The sequence below is a fragment of the Lissotriton helveticus genome, chromosome 11, assembly GCF_964261635.1.
Source record: "Lissotriton helveticus chromosome 11, aLisHel1.1, whole genome shotgun sequence".
NCBI lineage: Eukaryota > Metazoa > Chordata > Amphibia > Caudata > Salamandridae > Lissotriton > Lissotriton helveticus.
In genome coordinates, this window is record NC_136072.1 from 225,019,002 (window position 1) to 225,045,339 (window position 26,338).

Sequence of the window (26,338 nt, forward strand, 5' to 3'; positions counted from 1 at the left end):
GTAGCGGACCAGCTGGGCAGATCTACGCTGGACATTCCTGGAAGTCCGAAAACCTACATTGGTGTGTACACTTGCTGCGTAGCGGCCCCCGGGTCAGACCGCAGCCATGACCAGGGGTGGTGGCGGGCCCCCGAAGCATGGTCCCATAGATAAATTCACCGGGCCCAGTGGAGGGTCCGGGGCCTCCGGAGGAGGTCCTGGAGTGGGGCCGGACAACGCGGTGCTTATGGCGGCGATCACCCAGTCCCGGGACATGCTGGACGCCAAGATTGGGGCTGTGGGCGCAGATGTGACCCTGCTACGTCAGGACCTACGGAATGCGGTGGCACGGATTACAGAGACGGAATCTAGGATTTCGGTGGTGGAAGACGACGTTAAGACCCTGAAGCGGAAAATGGCGGCGATGGAACAATCTCAGAAAGGCCTCGCGCTCCGCGCGGAGGATGCTGAAGGGCGCGCACGCAGGAATAACCTCCGCTTCGTAGGCTTTCCGGAGCGGTGCGAGAAAGGGAATATGGAACTATTTCTGACCCAGTGGCTGGAGAGCTGGCTGGCCCCTGGGGTTCTTTCTACTTGCTTTGTTATTGAGCGGGCACACCGGGCTCTGACGCAGAGGCCGCCGGAGGGAGAGCGGCCCAGGCCAGTGATCGCTAGACTCTTGAACTACCACGATCGCGACACTATCCTGCGAGAAGCACGAGCTAGGGACTCTATAACATATGAGAATCAAAGGATCATGATATTTCCCGACTACAGCAAACTTGTGCAGCAACAGCGTCACTCCTTCGTAGAAGCCAAGGCCAAACTGCGGGGCCTCAAGATCCTGTATTCCCTGCTGTATCCCGCCCGCCTGCGGGTGATTTATCAGTCACGGACACACTTCTTCAACACGCCCGAAGACGTCTTCAAATGGACTGACGAAACGGTGAGGGTCAGGCCGCATGCCCAGCCGGGCCTGGACGAGGGGCGTATGGACCCGTCGATCGGGAGCTCTAAGATTGCCTCTGCTACCAGTTCCAGATAGTGCCTAGTACATGTATGGTATGGTGGACTGGGGTCCGGGTGGCTACTTTTCAGGGGCCACTGACCTCCTGTTAAATCGGGAGTTGACTGGGGGGGGGGGTGATTTCACTGTTTTTGGGGGGGTTGGGATCCATTGGTATGGTTGGCCTTGGGTCCTCAGTTTTGGGCCCGAGGTTACCCATGCCGCGACAGGTACTTCAGAGTTCTATGAGGTATAGGGGTGGGGGGTTGGGGGTGCAGGGGGGAGTGGTAGGGGGTGAGTTGGGACTGCATATAGCTGCGGTAGGTTTGGGAGTTGAGGTTGTTGTGGGGGGGACCTGGAGTTGGGGGCGGCTGCACGTGATTTACTTTGACATTCTACTGGTGCTAAGTGTGTGGGTGTGGCGCAGAGGTCCCACCTGTTTGGTTCCGCTGGACTATGGCTGATGTTCCTCAAGGGCTCCCTGGTGAGTCCATACGCATGATAACCTGGAATGTCAGGGGAATGCTCGATAAGATCAAACGGGGGGCGATCCTACGATGGGGGAAGAGGGAGGCAGCGGATGTCCTCTTGCTGCAAGAAACACACATGATGGGTTCCAAGGTGCTTAGTTTGCAGAGGTTTGGGTACCAGCAAGTCTTCCATGCTGGGTTCTCTAGGGGGTCCAGGGGGGTGGCTATTCTGGTGCATCGCAGGTTGGCCTATGTTCATGAGAAGCAGTGGGCAGACACACAGGGTTGTTATATCTTTATTAAAGGAATGGTGGGGGTTGAACATGTAGTGTTTGGTAGTGTCTACGCCCCTCCACCTCTACAGTGGGCCTTGTCTGAGAAGCGGTTTACGGTGTGGGAGGATATCCGTGAGTCTTTGGCAGTGGTTGGGGGCGATTGGAATGAGGTGATGGATGTGTGTATGGATCGCCAGAGGCAGCAGGGAGTGCAGACAGCAGCCCCTACCACCCGGTTGAATGCTATGGTGGAAGGAATGGGCTGGGTGGATGTGTGGCGCCATATGCATCCCAAGGTGCGCGAGTACACGTATGTTTCCGTGGTGCATTGCTCCTTCTCGAGGCTGGATTACATGTTTGTTTCCAGTGTCCACCTGAGCAGAGTGCGGGAGGCTGAGATCTTACCGAGAGGGCTGTCGGACCATTCTCCAGTGGCAATCAGAGTCGAGCTGCTTAAGCAGCGACAGCCGTTCCGGTGGAGGATGTCCTCGTGGCACCTTCAGCAGCCTGGCTATGTCCAGCATTTGAGAGGGGCGATTTCCCATTATTGGCAGGAAAACCTGGTGGAGGATATCAATGCTGTGGTGGTGTGGGAGGCGATGAAACCCACCATACGGGGTGTGGACATTGCGTGGTGTGCGGCAGCCCGTCGGCGACGCCGGGAGGTGATTGTGGAAGCTGCGGCTTTGGTGGAATCCCTGGAACAACGCTGTCGGGGAGGGGGTGACGAGATTGCGGTGCGGTTACTCCTGCAGGCACAGCAGTCTTACGCCACTATACTACTTGATGAGGCTAGACAGGCGTGGCTGGCCACGCGGAGCAGAGTATACCAGTGGGGGGATAAGTCCTGCACCATGCTTCATCGGCTGTGTCAGCGTGCGTTCCAACCGGTTGCGCTGCCGGGCCTCACTTCGGAAGATGGGGTAGCGATTACTGATCCGGCTGAGCTGGGGGCGACCTTTGCTAGATTCTTCGCGGCGCAATATGCTCCGATAGAATGTCTGTCAGCGGACGAGGTAGCTAAATTTATCGACGACCTGCCCCCGGTAGCGGTCTCCGAGGAGACCAGGAAGGCTCTTGATGTCCCGCTTACGGCGGAGGAACTGGGCGATGCGTTGGGACAGCTCAATACTGGGAAAGCACCTGGGCCCAGTGGCTTCCCGAGCGAATTTTATAAAAAGTTTCAGCTCCAGCTGGGGTCACATTACCGTAGGGCGCTTGAGGAAGCGAGAATGCAGGGCAGATTGCCGCCTGACTGGCGACACGCCGAAGTTGTTGTCTTTCAGAAGCCGGGCAGACCCCCGGATAGCCCTGCCTCGTACCGCCCGATATCCTAGTTAAATATAGAAGCAAAAATTCTGGCTAAGGCTCTAGCGAACCGACTACTTCCATATGTGACGGATCTGGTCCACCCGGACCAGGCCGGCTTTATGCCTCGAAGAGCAACGAGACACAATATTCGGCGGGCGCAAGCGGCAGTAGATGCAATGGGGGCCACAGGGGAACAGGCAGCTTTGCTGTTAGCAGATATAGATAAAGCGTTTGATTCCGTGAGTTGGACATACTTGTTTGCGCTCCTGCCTCGTCTTAACCTAGGCCCGGTGTTCCTTTCGTATATCAAACTTCTCTATACTGACATTACGGCCTCGGTGCGCGTTGCCGGGGCAGTCTCCGGAAAGTTTCAGATTGGTCGGGGGACCCGACAGGGATGTCCACTATCCCCATACCTCTTTGCCCTAGCGATGGAGCCGCTGGCCTCTTGGGTGCGTATAGATGCCCAGATGCGGGGCTTTGTATGGAACAGGACCCTCACGGACAGAATTGCACTATATGCAGATGACGTCCTGTTTTTTCTTACAGATCTGTGTCGCTCCGGGACCCGGGTGTTGGAAATTATGCGGATTTTTGGGGAAGTGTCGGGCCTTTGTCTGAACCCACGCAAATCCACACTGTGGGTGTTGGGAGGTGGTGTCGTGGAGGATCCCTGGGCGTCGGGGTTGCAGGTCGCGACCGGTGGTTTGCAGTATTTAGGAGTATTCCTTTCGGAGTCAGTGGACATCGCCTGGGAGCGTAACATAGTGCCGGTTTGGGAGAAGGTACAAACAGACGTGAAGACGTGGTCTCGGATGCCCCTTACAATCTTTGGTAGGTCAGCCATATTCAAAATGGTTGCGCTCCCACGTCTCCTATACCAACTGCAAAGCTATCCCCACCAAATCAGTCCCCGGTGGTTTCAACAGGTCAACTCAGTCTTAAGCCGATTCTTATGGGCCGGGGGGGCAGTTAGAGTTGCGCTGCGGACATGCTTCCTGTCCACATACTGTGGTGGTCTTGCCACATCAGATTTATTGTCCTATTACCAAGCCTCCCAATTGTTGGTGCTTAATGAGTGGTGGTATGGAGACAGAGGGGACCCGGCGTACGCCCTGGAACGCTCGCTGATGGGGGACAATGCACTACACATGATACTGTACTCTGCTCGGTTGCGGCGGACACTGCCGGGTGTCACGAGAATTGTTTTCGTGGTATGGCGACAAGCACTGCGTCGCACGGGCTGGTGGGGTAAGCTGACGGCGGAGACCCCGTTGTGGAACAACGGGTTGCTCCCAGAACTGGCCTCCCTTGCGGGGTTTGATAGCTGGGATGCCATTGGGATCTCGTCACTGGGTCATGTGCTGACCGGGGTTACACTCAAATCGTTTCAAGAGCTCAGTGCTGAGTTCCACATGCCGTGGACCCAGTTTTTCCGGTACCTGCAGCTTCGCCATGCGCTCGCACCTAGCATCGCTGACCTAGAGTCGCTTCCGGAATGTAGCCCGATTGAAGCTAAGGTCTTTATGGGGGATCTTGGTGATAAGAAAGTCTCTCGAATTTATCAGACGCTGGTCACTCACTGCTCGTCCACTCTACTTCCCCTCAGGGAGACCTGGGAGGCAGATGTTGGTCCCCTTGAAGAGGATGATTGGAGGGAGGCCCTGGAGTCCCCGCGAGGGACTGCTGTTGCGATGCGGCTTAGGCTCATCCAATTTAAATATTTGCACAGAGCCTATTAAACCCGCGAGAGGCTGTGGAAGGCGGGATTGATTGGATCTCCGGAGTGTTTGCGTTGTGGGGCTGCAACAGGTACGCTGCTGCATACTTTATGGTCGTGTACTAGATTGACTGGCTTCTGGAGGGGCGTGTGGAGCTGCCTGTCGGAAGTGCTGGGCTGGGATCTTCCCCGCACCCCTCGACTAGGGCTGCTTCATATTCTGGAGGGTGTCGGTGGGAATATATATAAACGCCACTTGCTGTTTTTGGGTCTGGTCGTGGCTAAGAGGGACCTAGCCCGGGCATGGAAGGGAGTACGAGCCCCCCCCTGTGTGCGTGGAAGGCTGGCTTGGATTACTTTATGGGATTGGAACGCCCGGTGTTTGAAGCGAGAGGAGGCCCCCGCAAACATTTTAAGATTTGGAAGCGGTGGGCGGACTATAGGGGGTTGGAACTGGACCCCCCCAGTGGAACATGAGGAAGAACTGTAGGAGGAGAATGTCTCATGGGCTTATGAACTGTGTCATGCCGAACACACTACAACCACAATGTACAGTACTTGCTATTCTCACGTGCAGGGGGTTAGGGAGGGATAAGGGGTGGGTAGCCGGGTAGTTGGGGGTGAAGGTGGTTGGATGGCGGGGGAGGGGAGGGGGGTTTGTTTGCTTTCATTCTTAATGACCTGTTTCTCCTTCTACTGATTGAACCAAATACTGGTGTTATAAATGTACCATGATGCTTGGTGGTGATCTCCTGACTGTGGGGAGCCACGTGTCTTATGCTGCTTAATCACTTAATACATTTTGTTGTGAAAAAAAAAAAAATTGATACCTAGTCACTTTGAATACGAATGTACTTACGACTCATCTAACATTTGGAAGAAATATCTAGTTATATGACAAAAGGATACCGACATAACTTGAAGGAAATAAGAACGCCCTGAAGAAGTTCTGTTGTACAGAACGAAACGCGTCGACTGGCTGTGGTACATAAACTTAAGGAAAATAAAAGCATTTGAATATACACCAAGATTCAGCGCTTCATTAAGGACTCTAAGTGATATGATTTGATTGGACTTGTTGTGCAAGTGGTGCTGTGCCAAACTTTGGAATATTCTCCACTACTCTCTAATACTCACTCCCTACTACTCATTCTCTACTACTCTACTACTCTCTACTACTCTCTCTCTACTACTCATTCCCTACTACTCACTATCTACTACTCTCTACTACTCACTCTCTACTACTCTCTACTACTCACTCTCTACTATTCTCTCTCTACTACTCACTCTTTACTTCTCACTCTCTACTACTCTCTACTACTCACTCTCTACTTCTCACTCTCTCTACTACTCTCTACTACTCACTCTCTACTACTCTCTCTCTACTACTCTCTACTACTCACTCTCTACTATTCACTCTACTACTCACTCTACTACTCACTCTCTACTACTCACTATCTACTACTCTCTACTACTCACTCTCTACTACTCTCTCTCTACTACTCTCTACTACTCACTCTACTACTCACTCTCTACTACTCTCTACTATTCTCTCTCTCTGCTACTCACTCTCTACTACTCCCTCTCTACTACTCACTCTCTACTACTCACTCTCTACTACTCTCTACTACTCACTCTTTACTACTCTCTACTATTCACTCTCTACTGCTCTCTACTACTCACTCTACTACTTACTCTCTACTACTCTCTACTACTCACTCTCTACTACTCACTCTCTACTGCACTCTACTACTCACTCTACTATTCACTCTACTACTCTCTACTACTCACTCTCTGATACGATCTCAACTGCTCTCTATTACTCTCTACTACTCACTCTCTACTCTCTATTACTCACTCTCTACTCTCTACCTCTCTGTACTTCTCTGTACTTCTCTCTCTACTAGTCTTTACCTCTCTACCTCTACCTCTCTACCTCTACACCTCTACCTCTACACCTCTACCTCTCTACCTCTCTCTACACGCACACATATACACATATATATATGCATATATATGCATATACATTTATATATATGTATGTGTATATATGTATACATACATATATAAACATATATAATCTGCATATCTATATAAATACAAATATAAATGCATGCATACATATACATATATGCATACATATGCATGTTATTTACATGAAAGTCTGAAAAACACTAATAAAAGCAAAGCTAAAAAGCCACCTCATTACAAACAGAATGGCTTTAACTTAAACGAGGGCGAGATCTATTGCATTTTCAATGCTTGTTTACTTTGGTTCCATCAAGAAGGCATTCAGATTTGTCACACATTTGCCATGAATTCTGAATGTTAGCACTCTAGTTGCTCATTGGATCACTGTAGTAAAGCTACTGCTCACCAGGGAAGTCTGCTGCTGGTATTCAAAGTGCATGTTTCAGTCTGCATGTCAGAATTTTTTTAATGAAATAAAAGAGGATTTGAGAAGTCAAAAGGTGCCCTAATTTTTCTTTCTTCAGCACTAATCATAATTCCTATGGCAAAATGAACCCCCTCATTTTGTTCCTTTGCAAATTAAATGTTTTAAGTGTTACCACTTTATTCCAATCAAGATGACTTCAGGTGTGCCATACTTTTGTCATAAGTAAGACTGTTAGCGCTCTAGTAGTTCTTTAGAACACTCTGGGACATTCTGTCATTGGGCTATACTTGGGCTACATCTGGGGGATATTTGTGCTACATTTGGGCTCTTTTGTCTCTGGTGGCCATCTTGGGAGACTTATTTGTTATGAAGTTTCCTAATTTCCCCATTTACTACAGTCTCCTCAGTAGGAAATACGTTCAGTTTTCTACTTTGATTCCATCAAGAAGGCATTCAGATGTGACACACATTTGCCATAAATTCAGAATGTTAGCACGCTAGTTGCTTATTAGATCACTGTAGTAAAGCTACTGCTCACCAGGGAAGTCTGCTGCTGGTATTGAAAGTGCATGTTTCAGTCTGCATGTCAGAATTTTTTAATGAAATAGAAGAGGATTTGAGAAGTCACTCAAAATGTGCCCTAATTTTTCTTTCTGAAGCACTAATCATACTTTCTATGGCAAAAGGAACCCCCTCATTTTGTTCCTTTTTAAATTAAATGTTTTCAGACTTACCACTTCATTCCAATCAAGATGGCTTCTGGTGTGCCATACTTTTGTCATAAGTAAGACTGTTAGCCCTCTAGTAGTTCTTTAGAACCCTCTGGGACATTCTGTCATTGGGCTATACTTGGGCTACATCTGGGTGATATTTGTGCTACATTTGGGCTCTTTTGTCTCTGGTGGCCATCTTGGGAGACTACATGTCAGAATTTTTTAATGAAATAGAAGAGGATTTGAGAAGTCACTCAAAATGTGCCATAATTTTTCTTTCTGCAGCACTAATCATACTTACTATGGCAAAATATACCCCCTCATTTTGTTCCTTTTTCAAATTAAATGTTTTAAAAGTTACCACTTTATTCCAATCAAGATGGCTTCAGGTGTGCCATACCTTTGTAATAAGTAGGACTGTTAGCGCTCTAGTAGGTATTTAGAACACTCTGGGAAGCTGCAGTATAACACAAAGGAATCAACTGACAGTCTCTGTCCTTGTTGGATGTGCATGTTTTACTGAGAACGTCAGACTTCATTCTCACATGACTGAGAAAGATAATGTGAATTTACAGAAAATATGCTTTCAGTTTAGCTTATAGATCCCCTTCCAAACCACTGTGGGAAAAGCATGAGATAATAGTTTTCTTTCAAACATGATTCATGATATCCCAGCAGAAGGCTTTTTCACATGGTAAAATCACCTTAGAACACACCACAATTCCATACCATACCATCAACAAATGATTTATAATGTAACTAAAGTCCTAAAACCTTCTATTAACTGCAATGCTTTTTAATGAGGTGCTATCATGTATATTGGTCCCAAGATGGCTGCCAACACTTCTTGGATGAAGTGCTGACAGCCAATCAGATCTCACGATGAGATGTGTGGTTGGGCTCCGCCCAGATATATACTCACATTTGATTTTCTCAACAACTACTGGAGGGATTTACACCATTTAAACAAAAGGGAGATCTGCGAATCAGACTCTACCATTTTGCCAAATTTCTTGTAATTCCGTTCAGCCGTTCGGGCTGTAGCCGTGTCTAATTGTCCTATGGAAATTAACATGGGGAAAACACATTTTGGGACCCCCCTTTTTTCTTGGCCCCTGCTTGACGAATCTTCCCAAGACTTTCAGAGAAGGAGCGGAGCGGGCCATCTTCTTTGAGAAATTCGCGAAGATTCAACAACCGGCGCCAAAGTTAATCCCAATAGAATGTTGCGGATTTCCTATTCAAACTAGGTCCTAACTATAACTACCTACTGGCGCCCTCCAGAAGGTAATATATATGTTAAAAAATAAAATTGCATGTTTTTTTAACTTAAATTAATTATTTCATAATTTTAAGATTATTTAAGTATTTTTAAGTATGTTTCAGTTAATTATATTTATTATTTTATTCTTTTTAAATAACTTTTAAGGTATTTTAAAAAATTCGATGTTTTTACCAACTATATTTTTTAACTATATTTTTGATTCAATATTTTTGTACTTACCTGTTTGTAGATAGGAATCGATATTTTTGAATTCGATATTTTGTCATCGATATTTTAGGTATTCTATATTAGTGTAATCGATATTTTGTCAGTGATCCGGCCCATGCTGCTACTACACACCATCAACACACACCTGAGGCCCACCACACTTGGACACAGATTGCTAAGGAGGGGGAGGGAGGGTGGGTTCTTGTTCCTTTCTTTGTCGCACTTTCTAAGCCAGACATATGAATTTAAAGCCGGATTGCAATCCAATGAATGTGAGGCACCTACTGGCCTGTTGCACTTAATTTTGAAATACAACAAAGGAAATTTAAACAAAAATAAAAAAAGAGCTTCTAGAACCGTGTTACTTATAGCACGGTCCGCGGGCCGCCAGCAGCCCGGCAGGCCTTCCTTGGTGGCCTGCAGATCTTGCAGGTAATGTACCCACGGCCCCCCAGAGAGAGAGAAAGAGAGAGTGGCGAGAGATAGAGAGTGGAGAAAGAGAGAGGAGAGTAGAGATAGAGACTGATTACAAGACTGAGATACTGACTGACTGAGAGACTGACTGACTGAGAGAGATACTGACTGAGCGAGAGAGAGATACTGACTGAGAGAGACAGAGAGAGAGAGGGAGACATACTGACTGACAGCGAGAGAGACTGACTGACTGACTGAGAGAGAGACTGAGAGGGAGAGAGAGAGAGAGAGAGAGAGACTGACTGACTGAGGACAAGAGAGACTGACTGAGCGAGAGAGAGACTGTCTGAGAGAAAGAGATAGAGACTGACTACTTGACAATCTTCATGTCTACATAGATGATTAAAACAATCATTCTTTGTGCTGAAATAAAACTACACAAATACAATAATAAAACGAAAATAAAATCATTGCATCAAAATCTTACTGACATAAAGAGACTACGATTCAATGATTTTATATTGTTTTTTGCTTGTAATTTTTGTTCGTGTTTTGCTATATACACGTCCTCTTTTCCCTCGTATAAATGCAGAAAATGTACATCTTTCTAGAGGGCGTGGCCTCGGGTGAAACACATTGCAAACAGAAAGATTAAGATTGAAGATTGTCCTTAAGTACGTTGGCCATTTATAACTTTTATATATGATTGATTCTATTTTTCGAGCGTTAAATATAATAAATTGAAGTTCGGCATCACTGCTACTTTTGTTTAGAAAGACAAATGGTTTAAAAAAATGTAGAATGTTTCACAAAATGCCACAATGTATTCTGCGTGGGACGCTTTCATATTTCTGAGCTGTAAACCATTGTCCTATGATGGATGCCATTTACAGGCCATAAGTATAGGCGACATTTCTTATTTGTTGTTCTTTAAGGAGGTCTGTGGCTTCTTAACTGATCAGAAGAATGATGAGAAAAAGCAAAGAAAGGGATTCCTCGTCAGGTCCAGTGTAAATATTTAAAAACTTTTGGTCTGCCACAGTTTGTAGGTCAAAGCAAACGTTTGCCAGTAAAAACCTCAGCACAATGGAACACTGTTACATTGAGACCCCAGCCTTCAAATAATGTTTATAGTGAAGAGGGAACATCCTTCAAAGGCGCACAGCGACAAGAAACTAGAAAACAGAATGCAACATAAGAAACCATGTAAGTGAGAAAGTAGCCTCACTTTCCACCCAATAAAACCTTAAAGGGGCAGTTCAGAGTAGAATAAAAGGTTCAATTTAACATGTCCTGCACCTCTAACAATTCGCAATTGCAATTCTAGAACGTTTGATGACGTCAGCTGGGTTTCGAGAAGTACTGCGACATCATTCACTGGAAGGAACACCTTTGATAGACATTATAATTTCCCCAAAGGTGCCATTGTGCGTCACCCGATTTCTACCTGAACTAGGAAACTAGACAAAATTCTCCGAGATCACGAGGACTTAAATGACCGAAAACCAACATTATGAATCAGTGGCATAACGAAAATTAAAGGGGCAGTGCCCACCCTGCAAAGTACATGGAGACCCCTCCCCTCTCACATATCCAGTCAGAAGCTCTCAGGCCAGGGGCCCGCTGCCTATGAGCAGTCCCGGAGGGAGCCCCCTGGAGCTCTGGGGTCCCCACCCGCACTACAGGGGTTGTGGAGGCTACTGCAAGGACACGGTTTTAAATATCTCTTTATTATTAACTCCAAGAAATGTTATTTGAATTTGGAAGGAAAGGTCGTAATGTTGTACCAAGGTGTGCTGGAAATCGGGGGCCTCATTTATGAAAAGTGACGCATCGCTGCGTGAAAACAGCGATGCGTCACTTTTCACGGCGCCCTCCTTGCAACACCAATGATGCGTCATATTTACAGTATGATGCATCATTGCGCAATGAGTTACAGATACGTCAGTATTTCTGACGTATCTAACTGGCGCAAAAGTGACGCATTGCTGGAGTGTGTCACAAAAGTGACGCAACTCCAGCAATGTATCCTTTCACATGGGGCAAGCCCCATGTGAAAGGGCCTGCGACAGTCTTACGCCTGCTGTGAGGCAGTCGTAAGAAATTGACGCATTTGTGTCCTAGAAGTGGCGCAGTGAAATCACATAGATTTCGCTGCGTCACTTCTATGACCCTTTCTTGCGTCAATACGCCCCCCTTGCATACATTATACCTGGCGCAGGTATAATGTGGCGCAGGGGTTTACAAAGTGACGCATCTACCTAGATGCGTCACTTTGTAAATATGGCAGAACAAGGCGCATTTTTTACACCACTGGTGCGTCACAAAAAGTGACGCACCAGCGGCGTAAAAGTGACGCATAGCCTTATAAATGAGGCCCCATATTTTTTACAAGATTTCACGAAATGCGAATTTCAGGATTTTGCCATTTTTTTCAAGCACAATTTATTTCTCGCTCATGTCTCGTTGTATCTCAATCGACCACAATTAGAGCATTGTTAAGCCCAAAGCTATAGTCGAATCAATATGCATATGCATTAGAGGAAAACCCAACTAGGTTCAATATAACCTAGAAGAACATAACTGCACACATAACAACAGCAGAAATACTCGCACTGCTGATAGTGCAGCAGTCATCATTTATTTAGTCTGATCTTTGCAAAGGTCCCAGCTATGGGAAGGTGACATTTTGGATCTACAAAGGAAAGATGCTTGTAACTATATTTGGAGGCATTTTGAATATGAGCATGGTGTAGAATGAGACCCTCTTGCTTAGCTAGTAAATACTGTGGAGTTTTTTAATACCGTGGGACGCAGTACATAAGATTGTGTTATTGCATGCAGATCAAATAACATTTGAACCACTCCTCGAGGGAGAATATTTCATACCTGTCCACATATTATTGAATGTCCCTCACAAACAAAAGTAGCTATAGATAGGAAGAGATTTTTCTTCTACAGTGATAACTGTAAACAGCAAGTATAGACAGTCCCACATTTTTGCAAAGTCCCTTCAAGGAAACAGTTTAAGTTAAGTTTAAGTTAAATTAAGTTTAAGTTTATTAGCATAGTTAATTAAAACCATTGCAATAAAAGCACTACAATATTCATAAAACATAATTAAAATCGTTTAAAGCTAAAATAGAAAATTCAGTGCAGTTAAAAAACAATGTGATTATGCTAGTTGGGAAGAGTCAATGGGTCGCTAGATGCTGTAATTTTGTTTGTCTCAGAAATCTGTGCTCCGGCCATGCTTGCCCGATTATCCGAGCGGAATTATCTCTGCTTATTACAATAGTGTACCCGCTGCTGCTCCTGGTTCACATCTGGCAGTCTGTTTCATGATGATGAGCTTTGCGGAGCATTCTTTGATGTTAGCGGCATTTTTTGTTCAGCCATCCTCAGGAATTTTACCAGTCTGCAGTTTAATTGAGTATTTGGCGGGTTTAAGCAGGTCAGCAATGCTTGCCTTCTAGTGTGGATACCTTTCTGTTTGAATGGTTCTTTTAGAAGTTGTATCCGTGCTTGGTGCAGTTCTTCGCATAGGCTAATTAAATGAAGAAGATCGCCATTCTTGGTATTGCACAGCCTGCAAGTATCTTGGCCTTTTATCCTCAGCCATGGTGGTAGATGCTGAGTGTATGGAAGGATCCCCAGTCTGTACCTTTAGAAATTAATTTTTATCACCCTAGGGTAGCCCTGATTGAAATATGGTTGTGGGGTGAGTAATTTATAGGAACTGAGGGTCATCCAGGCATGTGATCTTTTCGAGAAGGTTGCCTTGTCCTCCAATAAGGAGGATCGTTTTATGTTTTTCCAGACCAATTTTTTTAAATTGAGGTGGCCGAGTTGCACATCCCAAAGTCCAGAGAGTTTGGTGGAATCTAAGGCTAGTTGGAGATAATTTCTTGCCTGGGAATACTCCCTGTGTTGTATGTCATGCCACAACAGATAGTTAAGCGTGTTTGTATTGGCATTTCTTATCTTATGCCAACAGATGATATATGCACCATATCTGGATAAGACTTGTTGTTGAAGGCCAAACTCCAGCCTTATTTGTGCTGCTGAGATATAAGACGGAAGACAGAACATAGTTCTGTAAGCTTTCACCAGCGTCCTATCCAACTCCTTAGCGTCTCTTCGCCGCATTGCCTCGCTGCCATAGGTTATCGAGGGTAGAAGTTTAGCCTGAACTACCTTCAATAGCGGAGTCAATGTCGGACCCATCAATTTGCTTGCGAGATTTTTCATCGTTAAGGCAGTTAACAGACCTTTCCTTCTTATTTCCTCTTTTTGGCGCCAAAAGGACCCTTCCTTCTCAAATACGACTCCTAGATACTTATACTCCCTAGCGTGGTCAATTTTAGTGCCGCCAAGGAAGCAATGTTTCTGTGTGCTCTTTTTGCTATAGATTGACATTGTCTTCGTTTTACTCAGGTTTATTTTTAAGTTATTTTCTGTTGCGTATATCTGCATTTCGGTTAGTAGATGTTGAAGGCCAACATAAGTATGACTTAGCAGAACTACATCATCTGCATACATTAGATTTGTTAGAGTTCTCCCTCCCAGCCTGGGAGCGTGGGAGTTGCAGGTATCCAGCAAGGAAACAGATGCTCAAGAGATTTACACTGCCTGACTCAATGGACAGAATTACTAAACATTCTGTCATATTTACTAACAGGTGTTGGCAATGCCAATAGGTCTGGCTTATAACTGAATGTGTCTCTTTAGTCACTTTTGAGATTAGGAAATTACTCATTATATACATGCACTGTGCCACTCATCCGTGAACTCATGCATCCATTCAAACACACAGTATCTTATCCTTGCATTCATCCACCTCTAAATCTGCAATAAAGCACACACACAAACTCAACAAGCACATAAAAGATAAATTGAAAGACTAAAGGTCAAAATAGGAAAACATGCCTCTGTCTGGCCATAGCGGAAATATGCTTGCATTAAAAAATAATATTAAACATAACAGGGGCTGACTGTCTTGCAATGGTAGTGTAGATAGCGTATTATATTTTTCTCTCTGGTGCACTGAAAATGCCATGTTAGCATGATGGTAAGGCATTTGCGCCATGGTGCAAATGCAAGTGACTTGTTTTTCATGATATTTCTACTCAAGGGACACCTTTCAGTGTATACACACAGACAAGTACCGCAGGGTAGGCTGCAAATAATGTGTCATTTTAGGGAATTACACATTGTGCATGGAAATGTCATGTCATATTCAGCTTGCACATTGTTTGCCTTTGCTACTGTAGTTATGCTGACTTTGTATGGAGTCCTAGGAATATGTGCACTGTTTCCAAATTGGTATTCCTCCACCGTACAGACAATCTAAATTTTTCATAAATCCACTTGTATAATCCTTTGAGACCTCGATGAAAACTAGGAAGAAAAAACAATATGTTAGGTCAGCATGTAAAGGAAAAATAACTCACGCTATGTTAACATAACAGCTATATATTGAGAACTTATTTATGGGCCCCTTCCGCCGCAGGTGCGTCACTTTTAATATGGGAAAAAGTGAGGTACAGGAGGCGCAGGGGAGGTTGTACATAAGCCCCTGAGTGTACTGCCGAACATGTTGGTTCAAATCACAAGTTGAGTGAGAATGTAGGAATTAAAGGACAGACCGAGCAAACATGAATTAAAAGACAATGTTGTGGAAAACAATCATATTTTCATCTGTGCTGTCCGTCCGTTTTCTAAAGGGGAGGTAAGGAATTCAAGAGTGATGGGGCTAGCACAACGAAATCACACTCACCCCATGAATCCAGGATACCACTATTAGGCTGAAATTGAAAAAAATTACAATTTGTGAGATAGAGTGTGTTAGGAATGTCAGCCTTAGGGTGGTCTTCCGCTGAACTTTTTCCCCTTCTATTTTTCTGACTTCCTTTTGCTGGCCATAGTACTCTGTGCACTTTGCCACTGTTAACCAGTGCTAAAGTGCTTGTGCTCGCACCTTTAAACATAGTTAACTTGACTTATACCTCATTGCCATATTTAATTTATTATTAGTCCCTAGTAAGTGCCATACCACATACTTTTTATTTGTGCCATCCACTTCAGTAGCTTTTAAAATATTTCTAAGGCCTGCCATTGAAGTTTGTTTGTGCAGTTTTAAACTGCCATTCGACCTGGCAAAATAAACATTTTGCCAGCATAAACCTTCATTTTTAATACATGTAAATCACCCCTAGAGTAGGCCTTACACAGCCCAGAGGGCACCATGCAGTGTACTTGAAAAGTTAGACATGCACTTTTAACTTTTACATGTTCTGGTAGTAAAAAATTCTTACATTCATTTTTACTACTGCAAGACCCACCTTGTCCCTAGGATAACATTGTGTTATCCTATTACATTTAATCAGTGATAACTTTCAATTTGGGGCAGATAGGAATATCTAGTTTGGTGTTACTGGTAGTTAGTCTTTGTGTATTACTCCTATACAATGAAATAAAGGGGGAGTAAGTATAGGCAGAATGGGCCATCTCTGACTTGTTGAGGGATGAGGAGTTGTCACCTACCACACTTGCACTTCAGGAAGGAATACCTGAGCACACTCAAAAAGGGTTTGTCAATAGTCTTTTGGGTCCCCAGATAAGTTGGTACCAGGTCAGAGACCCTGGTACCAACTGGTACCAGAAATTCCAAAAACCTCTGGTGGCAGAAACCTCCAGAACCTTCTCTTACTTCAACATGGACACCAAGGGCTCGATTCCGATCCGGTATAAAAAACCGGCTTACGATTCGTATTCGTAGCCGATTCCGTACGATTGGGAAACTACCGTCCGACCAGCGAATTCCGATCCGTTACCGTTGATTTCCGTACGATTTTCTAAGATCCGTACGATTGACATTCGTATACCCGTACGAATAAGCCTCGGGCAGACCACCGTACGATTCGTAATCAGTCCGTACAAACTCACTATTCCGATTCGGAACGACATGCCTGAGCGAGATACGTACGGGCCTAAGTATTCACGCTTCAACATTCAGTCGTATGGGACATTCGCCTCACTGCAAGCTCCACCAATACATACTACACGCACACCCCTCGGCCAAGCCTACGCGAACACCCCCACCCGCCAACGGCCCGTACTACTCACTCGCACGCACAAGTACGACACGCACACCCCTCGGCCAAGCCTACGCGAACACCCCCACCCGCCAACGGCCCGTACTACTCACTCGCACGCACAAGTACGACACGCACACCCCCCCAACAAGCCTACGCGAACACCCCCACCCGCCAAGGGCCCGTACTACTCACTCGCACGCACAAGTACGACACGCACACCCCTCGGCCAAGCCTACGCGAACACCCCCACCCGCCAACGGCCCGTACTACTCACTCGCACGCACAAGTACGACACGCACACCCCTCGGCCAAGCCTACGCGAACACCCCCACCCGCCAACGGCCCGTACTACTCACTCGCACGCACAAGTACGACACGCACACCCCCCAACAAGCCTACGCGAACACCCCCACCCGCCAAGGGCCCGTACTACTCACTCGCACGCACAAGTACGACACGCACACCCCTCGGCCAAGCCTACGCGAACACCCCCACCCGCCAACGGCCCGTACTACTCACTCGCACGCACAAGTACGACACGCACACCCCTCGGCCAAGCCTACGCGAACACCCCCACCCGCCAACGGCCCGTACTACTCACTCGCACGCACAAGTACGACACGCACACCCCTCGGCCAAGCCTACGCGAACACCCCCACCCGCCAACGGCCCGTACTACTCACTCGCACGCACAAGTACGACACGCACACCCCCCCAACAAGCCTACGCGAACACCCCCACCCGCCAAGGGCCCGTACTACTCACTCGCACGCACAAGTACGACACGCACACCCCTCGGCCAAGCCTACGCGAACACCCCCACCCGCCAACGGCCCGTACTACTCACTCGCACGCACAAGTACGACACGCACACCCCTCGGCCAAGCCTACGCGAACACCCCCACCCGCCAAGGGCCCGTACTACTCACTCGCACGCACAAGTACGACACGCACACCCCCCAACAAGCCTACGCGAACACCCCCACCCGCCAACGGCCCGTACTACTCACTCGCACGCACAAGTACGACACGAACACCCCTCGGCCAAGCCTACGCGAACACCCCCACCCGCCAACGGCCCGTACTACTCACTCGCACGCACAAGTACGACACGCACACCCCCCCAACAAGCCTACGCGAACACCCCCACCCGCCAAGGGCCCGTACTACTCACTCGCACGCACAAGTACGACACGCACACCCCTCGGCCAAGCCTACGCGAACACCCCCACCCGCCAACGGCCCGTACTACTCACTCGCACGCACAAGTACGACACGCACACCCCCCCAACAAGCCTACGCGAACACCCCCACCCGCCAAGGGCCCGTACTACTCACTCGCACGCACAAGTACGACACGCACACCCCTCGGCCAAGCCTACGCGAACACCCCCACCCGCCAACGGCCCGTACTACTCACTCGCACGCACAAGTACGACACGCACACCCCTCGGCCAAGCCTACGCGAACACCCCCACCCGCCAAGGGCCCGTACTACTCACTCGCACGCACAAGTACGACACGCACACCCCCCAACAAGCCTACGCGAACACCCCCACCCGCCAACGGCCCGTACTACTCACTCGCACGCACAAGTACGACACGCACACCCCTCGGCCAAGCCTACGCGAACACCCCCACCCGCCAACGGCCCGTACTACTCACTCGCACGCACAAGTACGACACGCACACCCCCCCAACAAGCCTACGCGAACACCCCCACCCGCCAAGGGCCCGTACTACTCACTCGCACGCACAAGTACGACACGCACACCCCCCAACAAGCCTACGCGAACACCCCCACCCGCCAACGGCCCGTACTACTCACTCGCACGCACAAGTACGACACGCACACCCCTCGGCCAAGCCTACGCGAACACCCCCACCCGCCAACGGCCCGTACTACTCACTCGCACGCACAAGTACGACACGCACACCCCTCGGCCAAGCCTACGCGAACACCCCCACCCGCCAACGGCCCGTACTACTCACTCGCACGCACAAGTACGACACGCACACCCCCCCAACAAGCCTATGCGAACACCCCCACCCGCCAAGGGCCCGTACTACTCACTCGCACGCACAAGTACGACACGCACACCCCTCGGCCAAGCCTACGCGAACACCCCCACCCGCCAAGGGCCCGTACTACTCACTCGCACGCACAAGTACGACACGCACACCCCCCCAACAAGCCTACGCGAACACCCCCACCCGCCAAGGGCCCGTACTACTCACTCGCACGCACAAGTACTGCAAGCACACATAACGCCAACACCAAAACGACCACAAGGACCTTGCTAACAAGTCGCACTACCACACTGAACATGTCTCCTGTGTACACACCTTTGACAATCAATGTCCTGGTCACAGCCAAGCAGCCAAACAGAGGACAAAGCCAACACCCACCCCATATAACACCCACACAAAAAATTCAAATTAAGCCACACCCACGATTTGACCAATAAAAGGGACCACACATACAACCCATCATCCTTTGCAACATACCCATGCTTGCGAGGAAACAGAGAGCACACCAACAATTCCAGCCACATACCTTCACACATACACCCTATCACATCTACACCAACACCACCTCCTTCACTATCACAAACACACACCCTAATCCATACACACCATCACACCCTCAATCACATACACCTCACACCATGAGCACACCCAAGAATCCAAAATTCACCAACCCGGAGATGGAGATACTTACTGATGAAGTCATCAGAGTCGACCCACAGCTGTTTGGCGCATTGGTCAGACAGACCAGCATGGCAGAAAGAACACGCCTGTGGGAGAGGATTGTAGACCGGGTCAATGCTGTTGCACCCATCAGGCGCACCAGGGAAGAATGCCAGGCCAGGTGGTACGATCTGCGGAGGATGGTGAAGAAGAAGATGGCACAGGATTACGCCAATGCACACCACACTGGAGGCGGTGGTCCCCGCAGACCTCCTGTATACCAGCCCTGGGAGGAGAAGGTCATGGTCCTACTGCCAGCGGTGGGAGTACATGGAATAGAAGGAGCCATTGAGTCTGGTGAGTGTACAAAAAACACAACTTACATGGGTAGACTAACAACAGTGCCCAGCAGCATGGGGTGGGTGGCCATGACTCCAAGCAGTACACAACCAAATGGTGGGAGTTGCTAGGGGGAGGCACATAGGGTGCAATGTGTAGGGTAAGAGGCTGCTCTCATGCCATATGTCCCAGGGACACACACAAGCATAATGCCCAATGCACAGGGATAGGTAAAGATCACACAAGATACTAGACCACAGCTGCTAAATATTAAAATTTTGCTGACACACCTTTCAGAGATGCATCATTTTGTGACAAAGTAAGGCAGTGTAGCAAGAGAGCAAGCACAATCTACCTGTCTCCATCCCTGTCTCGCCCTCTGTCTCTGTCGCCCTCTCCCTCTGTGGCCCTCTCCCTCTGTGGCCCTCTCCCTCTGTCGCCCTCTCCCTCTGTCTCCCTCTGTCGCCCTCTCCCTCTGTGGCCCTCTCCCTCTGTCTCCCTCTGTCGCCCTCTCCCTCTGTCGCCCTCTCCCTCTGTCTCCCTCTGTCGCCCTCTCCCTCTGTCGCCCTCTCCCTCTGTCTCCCTCTGTCGCCCTCTCCCTCTGTCTCCCTCTCCCTCTGTCTCCCTCTGTCTCCCTCTGTGGCCCTCTCCCTCCCTCTCCCTCTGTCTCCCTCTGTCTCCCTCTGTGGCCCTCTCCCTCCCTCTCCCTCTGTCGCCCTCTGTCTCCCTCTGTCTCCCTCTGTGGCCCTCTCCCTCTGTGGCCCTCTCCCTCTGTCGCCCTCTCCCTCTGTCTCCCTCTGTCGCCCTCTGTGGCCCTCTCCCTCCCTCTCCCTCTGTCACCCTCTGTCTCCCTCTGTGGCCCTCTCCCTCTGTGGCCCTCTCCCTCTGTCGCCCTCTCCCTCTGTCTCCCTCTGTCGCCCTCTCCCTCTGTCGCCCTCTCCCTCTGTCTCCCTCTGTCGCCCTCTCCCTCTGTCGCCCTCTCCCTCTGTCTCCCTCTGTCGCCCTCTCCCTCTGTCTCCCTCTCCCTCTATCTCCCTCTGTCTCCCTCTGTGGCCCTCTCCCTCCCTCTCCCTCTGTCTCCCTCTGTCTCCCTCTGTGGCCCTCTCCCTCCCTCTCCCTCTGTCTCCCTCTGTCTCCCTCTGTGGCCCTCTCCCTCCCTCTCCCTCTGTCGCCCTCTGTCTCCCTCTGTGGCCCTCTCCCTCTGTGGCCCTCTCCCTCTGTGGCCCTCTCCCTCTGTGGCCCTCTCCCTCTGTCGCCCTCTCCCTCTGTCTCCCTCTGTCGCCCTCTCCCTCTGTCGCCCTCTCCCTCTGTCGCCCTCTGTCTCCCTCTGTGGCCCTCTCCCTCTGTGGCCCTCTCCCTCTGTCGCCCTCTCCCTCTGTCGCCCTCTCCCTCTGTCTCCCTCTGTCGCCCTCTCCCTCTGTCTCCCTCTCCCTCTGTCGCCCTCTGTCTCCCTCTGTGGCCCTCTCCCTCTGTGGCCCTCTCCCTCTGTCGCCCTCTCCCTCTGTCTCCCTCTGTGGCCCTCTCCCTCTGTGGCCCTCTCCCTCTGTCTCCATCAGTCAGTGTTTGTCCCTCGGTCACCTCAACGCACATCCCTGAGGCACACACACAGTTGCACACAAGCACTGCACAGGCCTCACAAACTCCATAGAGCTGAATGTTAAGGGATGTCTCACAAGTACCAGCAAGCATCTGCCATGTGCCTGTAAGACAGCCACCATTTCCTGTCAACACTGTACTGTGTCAGGACACACATCTCAGAAAGCTCAATAGTACACAATGGGCACAGGTGTAGGCAGCACAAGTCCCTCCTGTGCTCATTGCCAACACAAACATCAGGACAAGGTCACACATGCTGTGCATAAACACAAATCCAACATAATGGCAGCATGCCACATGAGGGGACAGCCAAAACATGAACAATGGACGCTTGCAATTTGCAAACAAAGTAATAGCATGGCGTGTTGTACACACCCCTTACATAAACTCATCCCCGGGAGACAGGCGTTGTATTGCAACACTGTCCCAATTGCCATGTACCACAACAAAACACGTACTCATATGAATATGCATACAACTCTTACATGCACATAACAGAAGCTCCAGTCCATTGTGGCCCTCTAAAAAAGCTAGTGCCCCATCTCATTACCTTTGTGGATGTACATAAGCACCAACATGGACATGGGTATTGACAAGGTGATGCGTCTCAGAGAAGTGCCAAGTTCTAAAGCCATGATCTCCAAGTGGGTGTACAGGTCCAGCGGTGTTGCCATTGTTTGGCCAGTATGGAACAGCAAAAGACATCCAAAGTAGTAGCTGACATGCTAAATAATGATGCTCTGTCTCTTACATCAACATGCTGCATCTAAACTCTGTGCATGCTTGCCGCACACATAAGATTTTTCACCACATCCAGGATGTTGCGTGAAACTTACAAATTCTTTACACGTGTGGTGCCGGCAACACAAGACACAGCAATGGCTGTGTCAGTCATTGTCAAGAGATTGGAAGAATGTATATACCCCATCGTACTATTGTGTTTTTCTACCACTAAATACACAACTGTACAATGTCAACTATGTATAGCTTGTGGAACAGTGATGCTGATAATGGATAACAAAACCACATGTCACTTGATATAGCCCTAACAGTGTCTCTCTCTCTCCCACACACAGGGCAACGTGCGGATCGCCCCCCCAGCCAGGGGGGCCAAGGAGCCCAGTCCCAGGCTCAGCAGGACCCAGACCCCACCGCCAGCGCTGTCCCTCAACGCACTGTGGATGACCCCAACCAACCTGGCTCCTCTGGATCCCAAACCCCTGCAGCAACTATACCAGCTACATCTCTGCCAACCACCGGACCTATTCCCACCACATCCCAGCAGACAGGTCAGAGCCCTGCCCATGATTCACAAGAGAGCCAGTCTGAAAATGAGGGACACCCTTTGTCGGGCGCCCCTGAGGTTGGTGACAACCTCCACCCTCCCAGCACTCGGGGGGCCCGTCGATCGGATGTGCCCACAAGCGCAGGCCGTGCTCATGTGGGTCAGGGTGGTGGGAGTGGCGCAAGGCGGAGGCGAGAATCTGGCCAGTCAGCTGCAGGGACCGGTATGGCTGAACTCGATAACATCCTTGAGGCATACCGGCGGGACACCAGTGAGGTAAACCAGCTTGCGGAGACCCTCAACCAGCTCAAAGAACAGCAGGCAGAGCAAATAGCCAGGCAAGACCTGCATTATGGACGGGTGGAGGCACACCAGGCTCAGCTCTTGATGGTGCATAGGGACATTGTCCATGTGCTACGTCAGATGGCTGCCAACATGCAGCCCCCTCCCTGTGTCACAAGGCCAGCAACATCACGGCAAAGTGCAACACCAGCCACAGGGAGGGAGGAGAGGGAGGAGGTTGAACCCTCTGACGTAGCGTCCCATGCACCGTCCATGCCTGCACATGAGGGTCCCCCAAGGAAGGCGGGTCGTCCACGCCGAAGGCGTTGAGGGCCTGTGGCCCATGGACTTCTCCCAGGACACTGGACCTGGCATATAGCCCCTGGGTGCAACAGCATCCCCTACGAGACTCTCCCACAAGGACTTGCTGGTCACAGTCTGCCCAATGATGTCAGGCACTGTGGGCTGGACTCTGTTGACTGAAACAGTAAGCCATCTCATCTCCAGCAGTGAATTTTGGATTCCCCCCCCTTTCTGTACAGCACCTATTCACGTTTCATGCACTAGAGCACCCAATAAAAAATTTAAACATCATACGCATTTGGTGAGTAATCTTTGAAACAGCATACATGTATATGTGTCAGCAAATGTCATAAATGCAAGGTATACAACAAACAGCAGTCATCCACACACTTGGATCAGAATCTGAGTGAGGACACACATTGGTCAGAAATTTCCACAAACTACATACATGGATGGTAAGACACACCTGTGTGGGACAGTCAATGCTGGAGGGGGGAATGAATCCCAAACAGCTAGCACAGGCAGGCCCAGGAGAGTCACTTTGAGGAGTACATGTCAGTGTCACAAAAGTAGTAGTCCATGTAGGGAGTACCTACAACTGTGTCCTCAGGTATGTGAGCTACCATCAGCATGATGCATTACTGTGTATGTGATTAATGCCGCACAGGATGACGGTGGCAGGACAGACTGTGGGCAATGGGCTGGAGCACTCTACACAGGCACACCTGATTAGGTGACCTACCCCTATGGAGCTACAAGTACTATACTACTGTAATGGGAACAACGCATACAGAAAAACAACACACACCAGACAAATACCAACCCCGGAACCGCCAAATCACACCACACCCAAGAGACAGGGTCATGGTGTGTGTCCCATGTGCCAACTTGACTGACTGTGACAGCAATGTTGAAGTGGTGTGAGCATGTTGTGTTCTGGCACGTGACTGTAAGCTAACAGTTTTCGGATCTAGTGGTGTTGACAAGCTAACACTCTACAATAGTGTGCCAATGTAAGGTGTGTGTGTGTTGGACACGCCACATGACCTGGTGGTACGTAGACCCAATGTCATGTGAATCTGCATAGTTGTGCCAGTATGTGTTGCACACACACGCATAGCAGCAGCTATGACTGAGTACACAGCATTTTCATAGCACGAGGGTGAATGTCTGGTGTTGTCTGTGTGTAGGGTGGCCGGAGCATGCTCTATTAATGGATGGAAGGAGGGTCATCCTGTAGGTGTCTGTGTTCCTGGATAGTGTGCGCTGCATGTTGGCTGTGTATGCAGCTACAGCAATGAGTGAATAAATGACGGCAGGAGGGGTGTGACTAATTGCTAAACAAACACATAACACAAGGGCAGCCGCAATGCGCAAAGTGACATGTGGATGTGAAGGCAGGAGTGTCTGCCTCACTCAGGATCACTGACTACTAAATGGCACAGTAAACACCACACATCACAGTCAGTGGATCAGGGCCCTTACGGTCAAGTGGGGCACAAGACACACAGCGTCTGCAGGTGTATACAAGAGCTAGTGTGTTCAAATCCAAACTGCACCAACAAAGACATCTACCTCACACACAACATAGTATTATAGCCTTCACCCACCCCATGTGTGTGGACAATACACAGTTACACACCTAACAAGCATGAGGTAACTAATTTGAAAATAGTATATGTGCACATTAGACGGACATGTGTGTAGAGACACAAGCAGGCACTAGATTCTGTAGGAGTCAGACGTCATGCACAACATGATAATCTACATTGTGAGCCCATGGAGCTATCACAATCATACATGTGCATTGTCAATAAGTCCAATTTACACTAATCATGATGTCACCTGTAATGCCGCTTTACGAATACCTACAAGGCTGTCAACGACTGGCCGTACCTTTCTTCATCAGACTGGTGTGATGCTCTAAGGGTTCCACCTCCAAATAGCCCATTGGTCTGAGTACAAACAACAGACACAAAAGGGTGATCAGGCGAGGGAAGGAGAGGATGGGAACTGCTGGGAGGGAGACCTGAAACAGAGGCAATTAAGCATTAGGACAACATTCTCATGTCACAGACACTTCAAAAACCTCATTAGCTACACTCTACCAGTCACACCTGTGAAGTGTACTGTCTGGTGACAAATAATGATGATTAATCATGCCATCACATCAGATTCGATGCTGTGACACAGACACATAAAAACTGGGACAGTCTGTCATCCATTAGAGTCATGTGTAACGCTCACAAGTGAGCACCCATGCAAAAAGATCTATGTAGTATAAACACATTCCCAGGCACAGATGAGGTAGACATCAGTAACAAATGGAAACATATGGAAATCAAACTACCGCTAACTCTAAAGTCTGTATGTGATATTGGTAAGCCATAAGGGCCCTGTAAGCTAACTTGAGCAAATCCACTCCAGCTGTTAGTATCACATATGACGAGGAAGTTAATGATCAACATGCAATGAAGGCACTCTGTAGCCAGTCTTTTGGTGTGGCAAGTATGCATCACAATGCTAAACATGATATGCATGTACAACAAATATTAAGTGCAAGTGATGTCCATCCAAGCTACATAATCAGACCCTACCATAGCACAGTCATGGTGCCGGCGACCAGAGATTCATGTGAATGACCGCACTCCACTGGTGCTACACAGAAATTCACATATGCATCTTTCACACTTTTTACTTTGTCATGCTAAACATACATGGCATCATGTGCATCTAAACATCACGGCTACTCACTGTGAAGGCTGGCGTTGCAGTATTCTCAACCTGCACTGAGGTAACGACATGACAGTGACATGATATACTGCTGCAAGGGGCAATGCATCCATGTTAACTGATTCACGGGACAGTTGTCTTAAGATGTGGAACATACACTGGGCAACACCAACACCACATGCTTTCATGGTACTCACACTGGACTGGCCCACAAGCTGGAGGTGAGGATCC

At 48.7% G+C, this 26,338-nt stretch overlaps 1 protein-coding gene across 1 annotated transcript in view; it reads left to right on the top strand.

Annotated features, from left to right (window-relative positions):
- The first annotated feature begins 253 nt into the window (after positions 1 to 253).
- The window catches only part of LOC144790772 (uncharacterized), a 34,961-nt gene continuing 8,876 nt past the window's right edge, over positions 254 to 26,338 (top strand). Inside the window, exon 1 of the mRNA XM_078665468.1 lies at positions 254 to 925. Within this exon, the coding sequence (XP_078521594.1) occupies positions 254 to 925 (672 nt within the window). The remainder of the gene's footprint in view (positions 926 to 26,338) is intronic.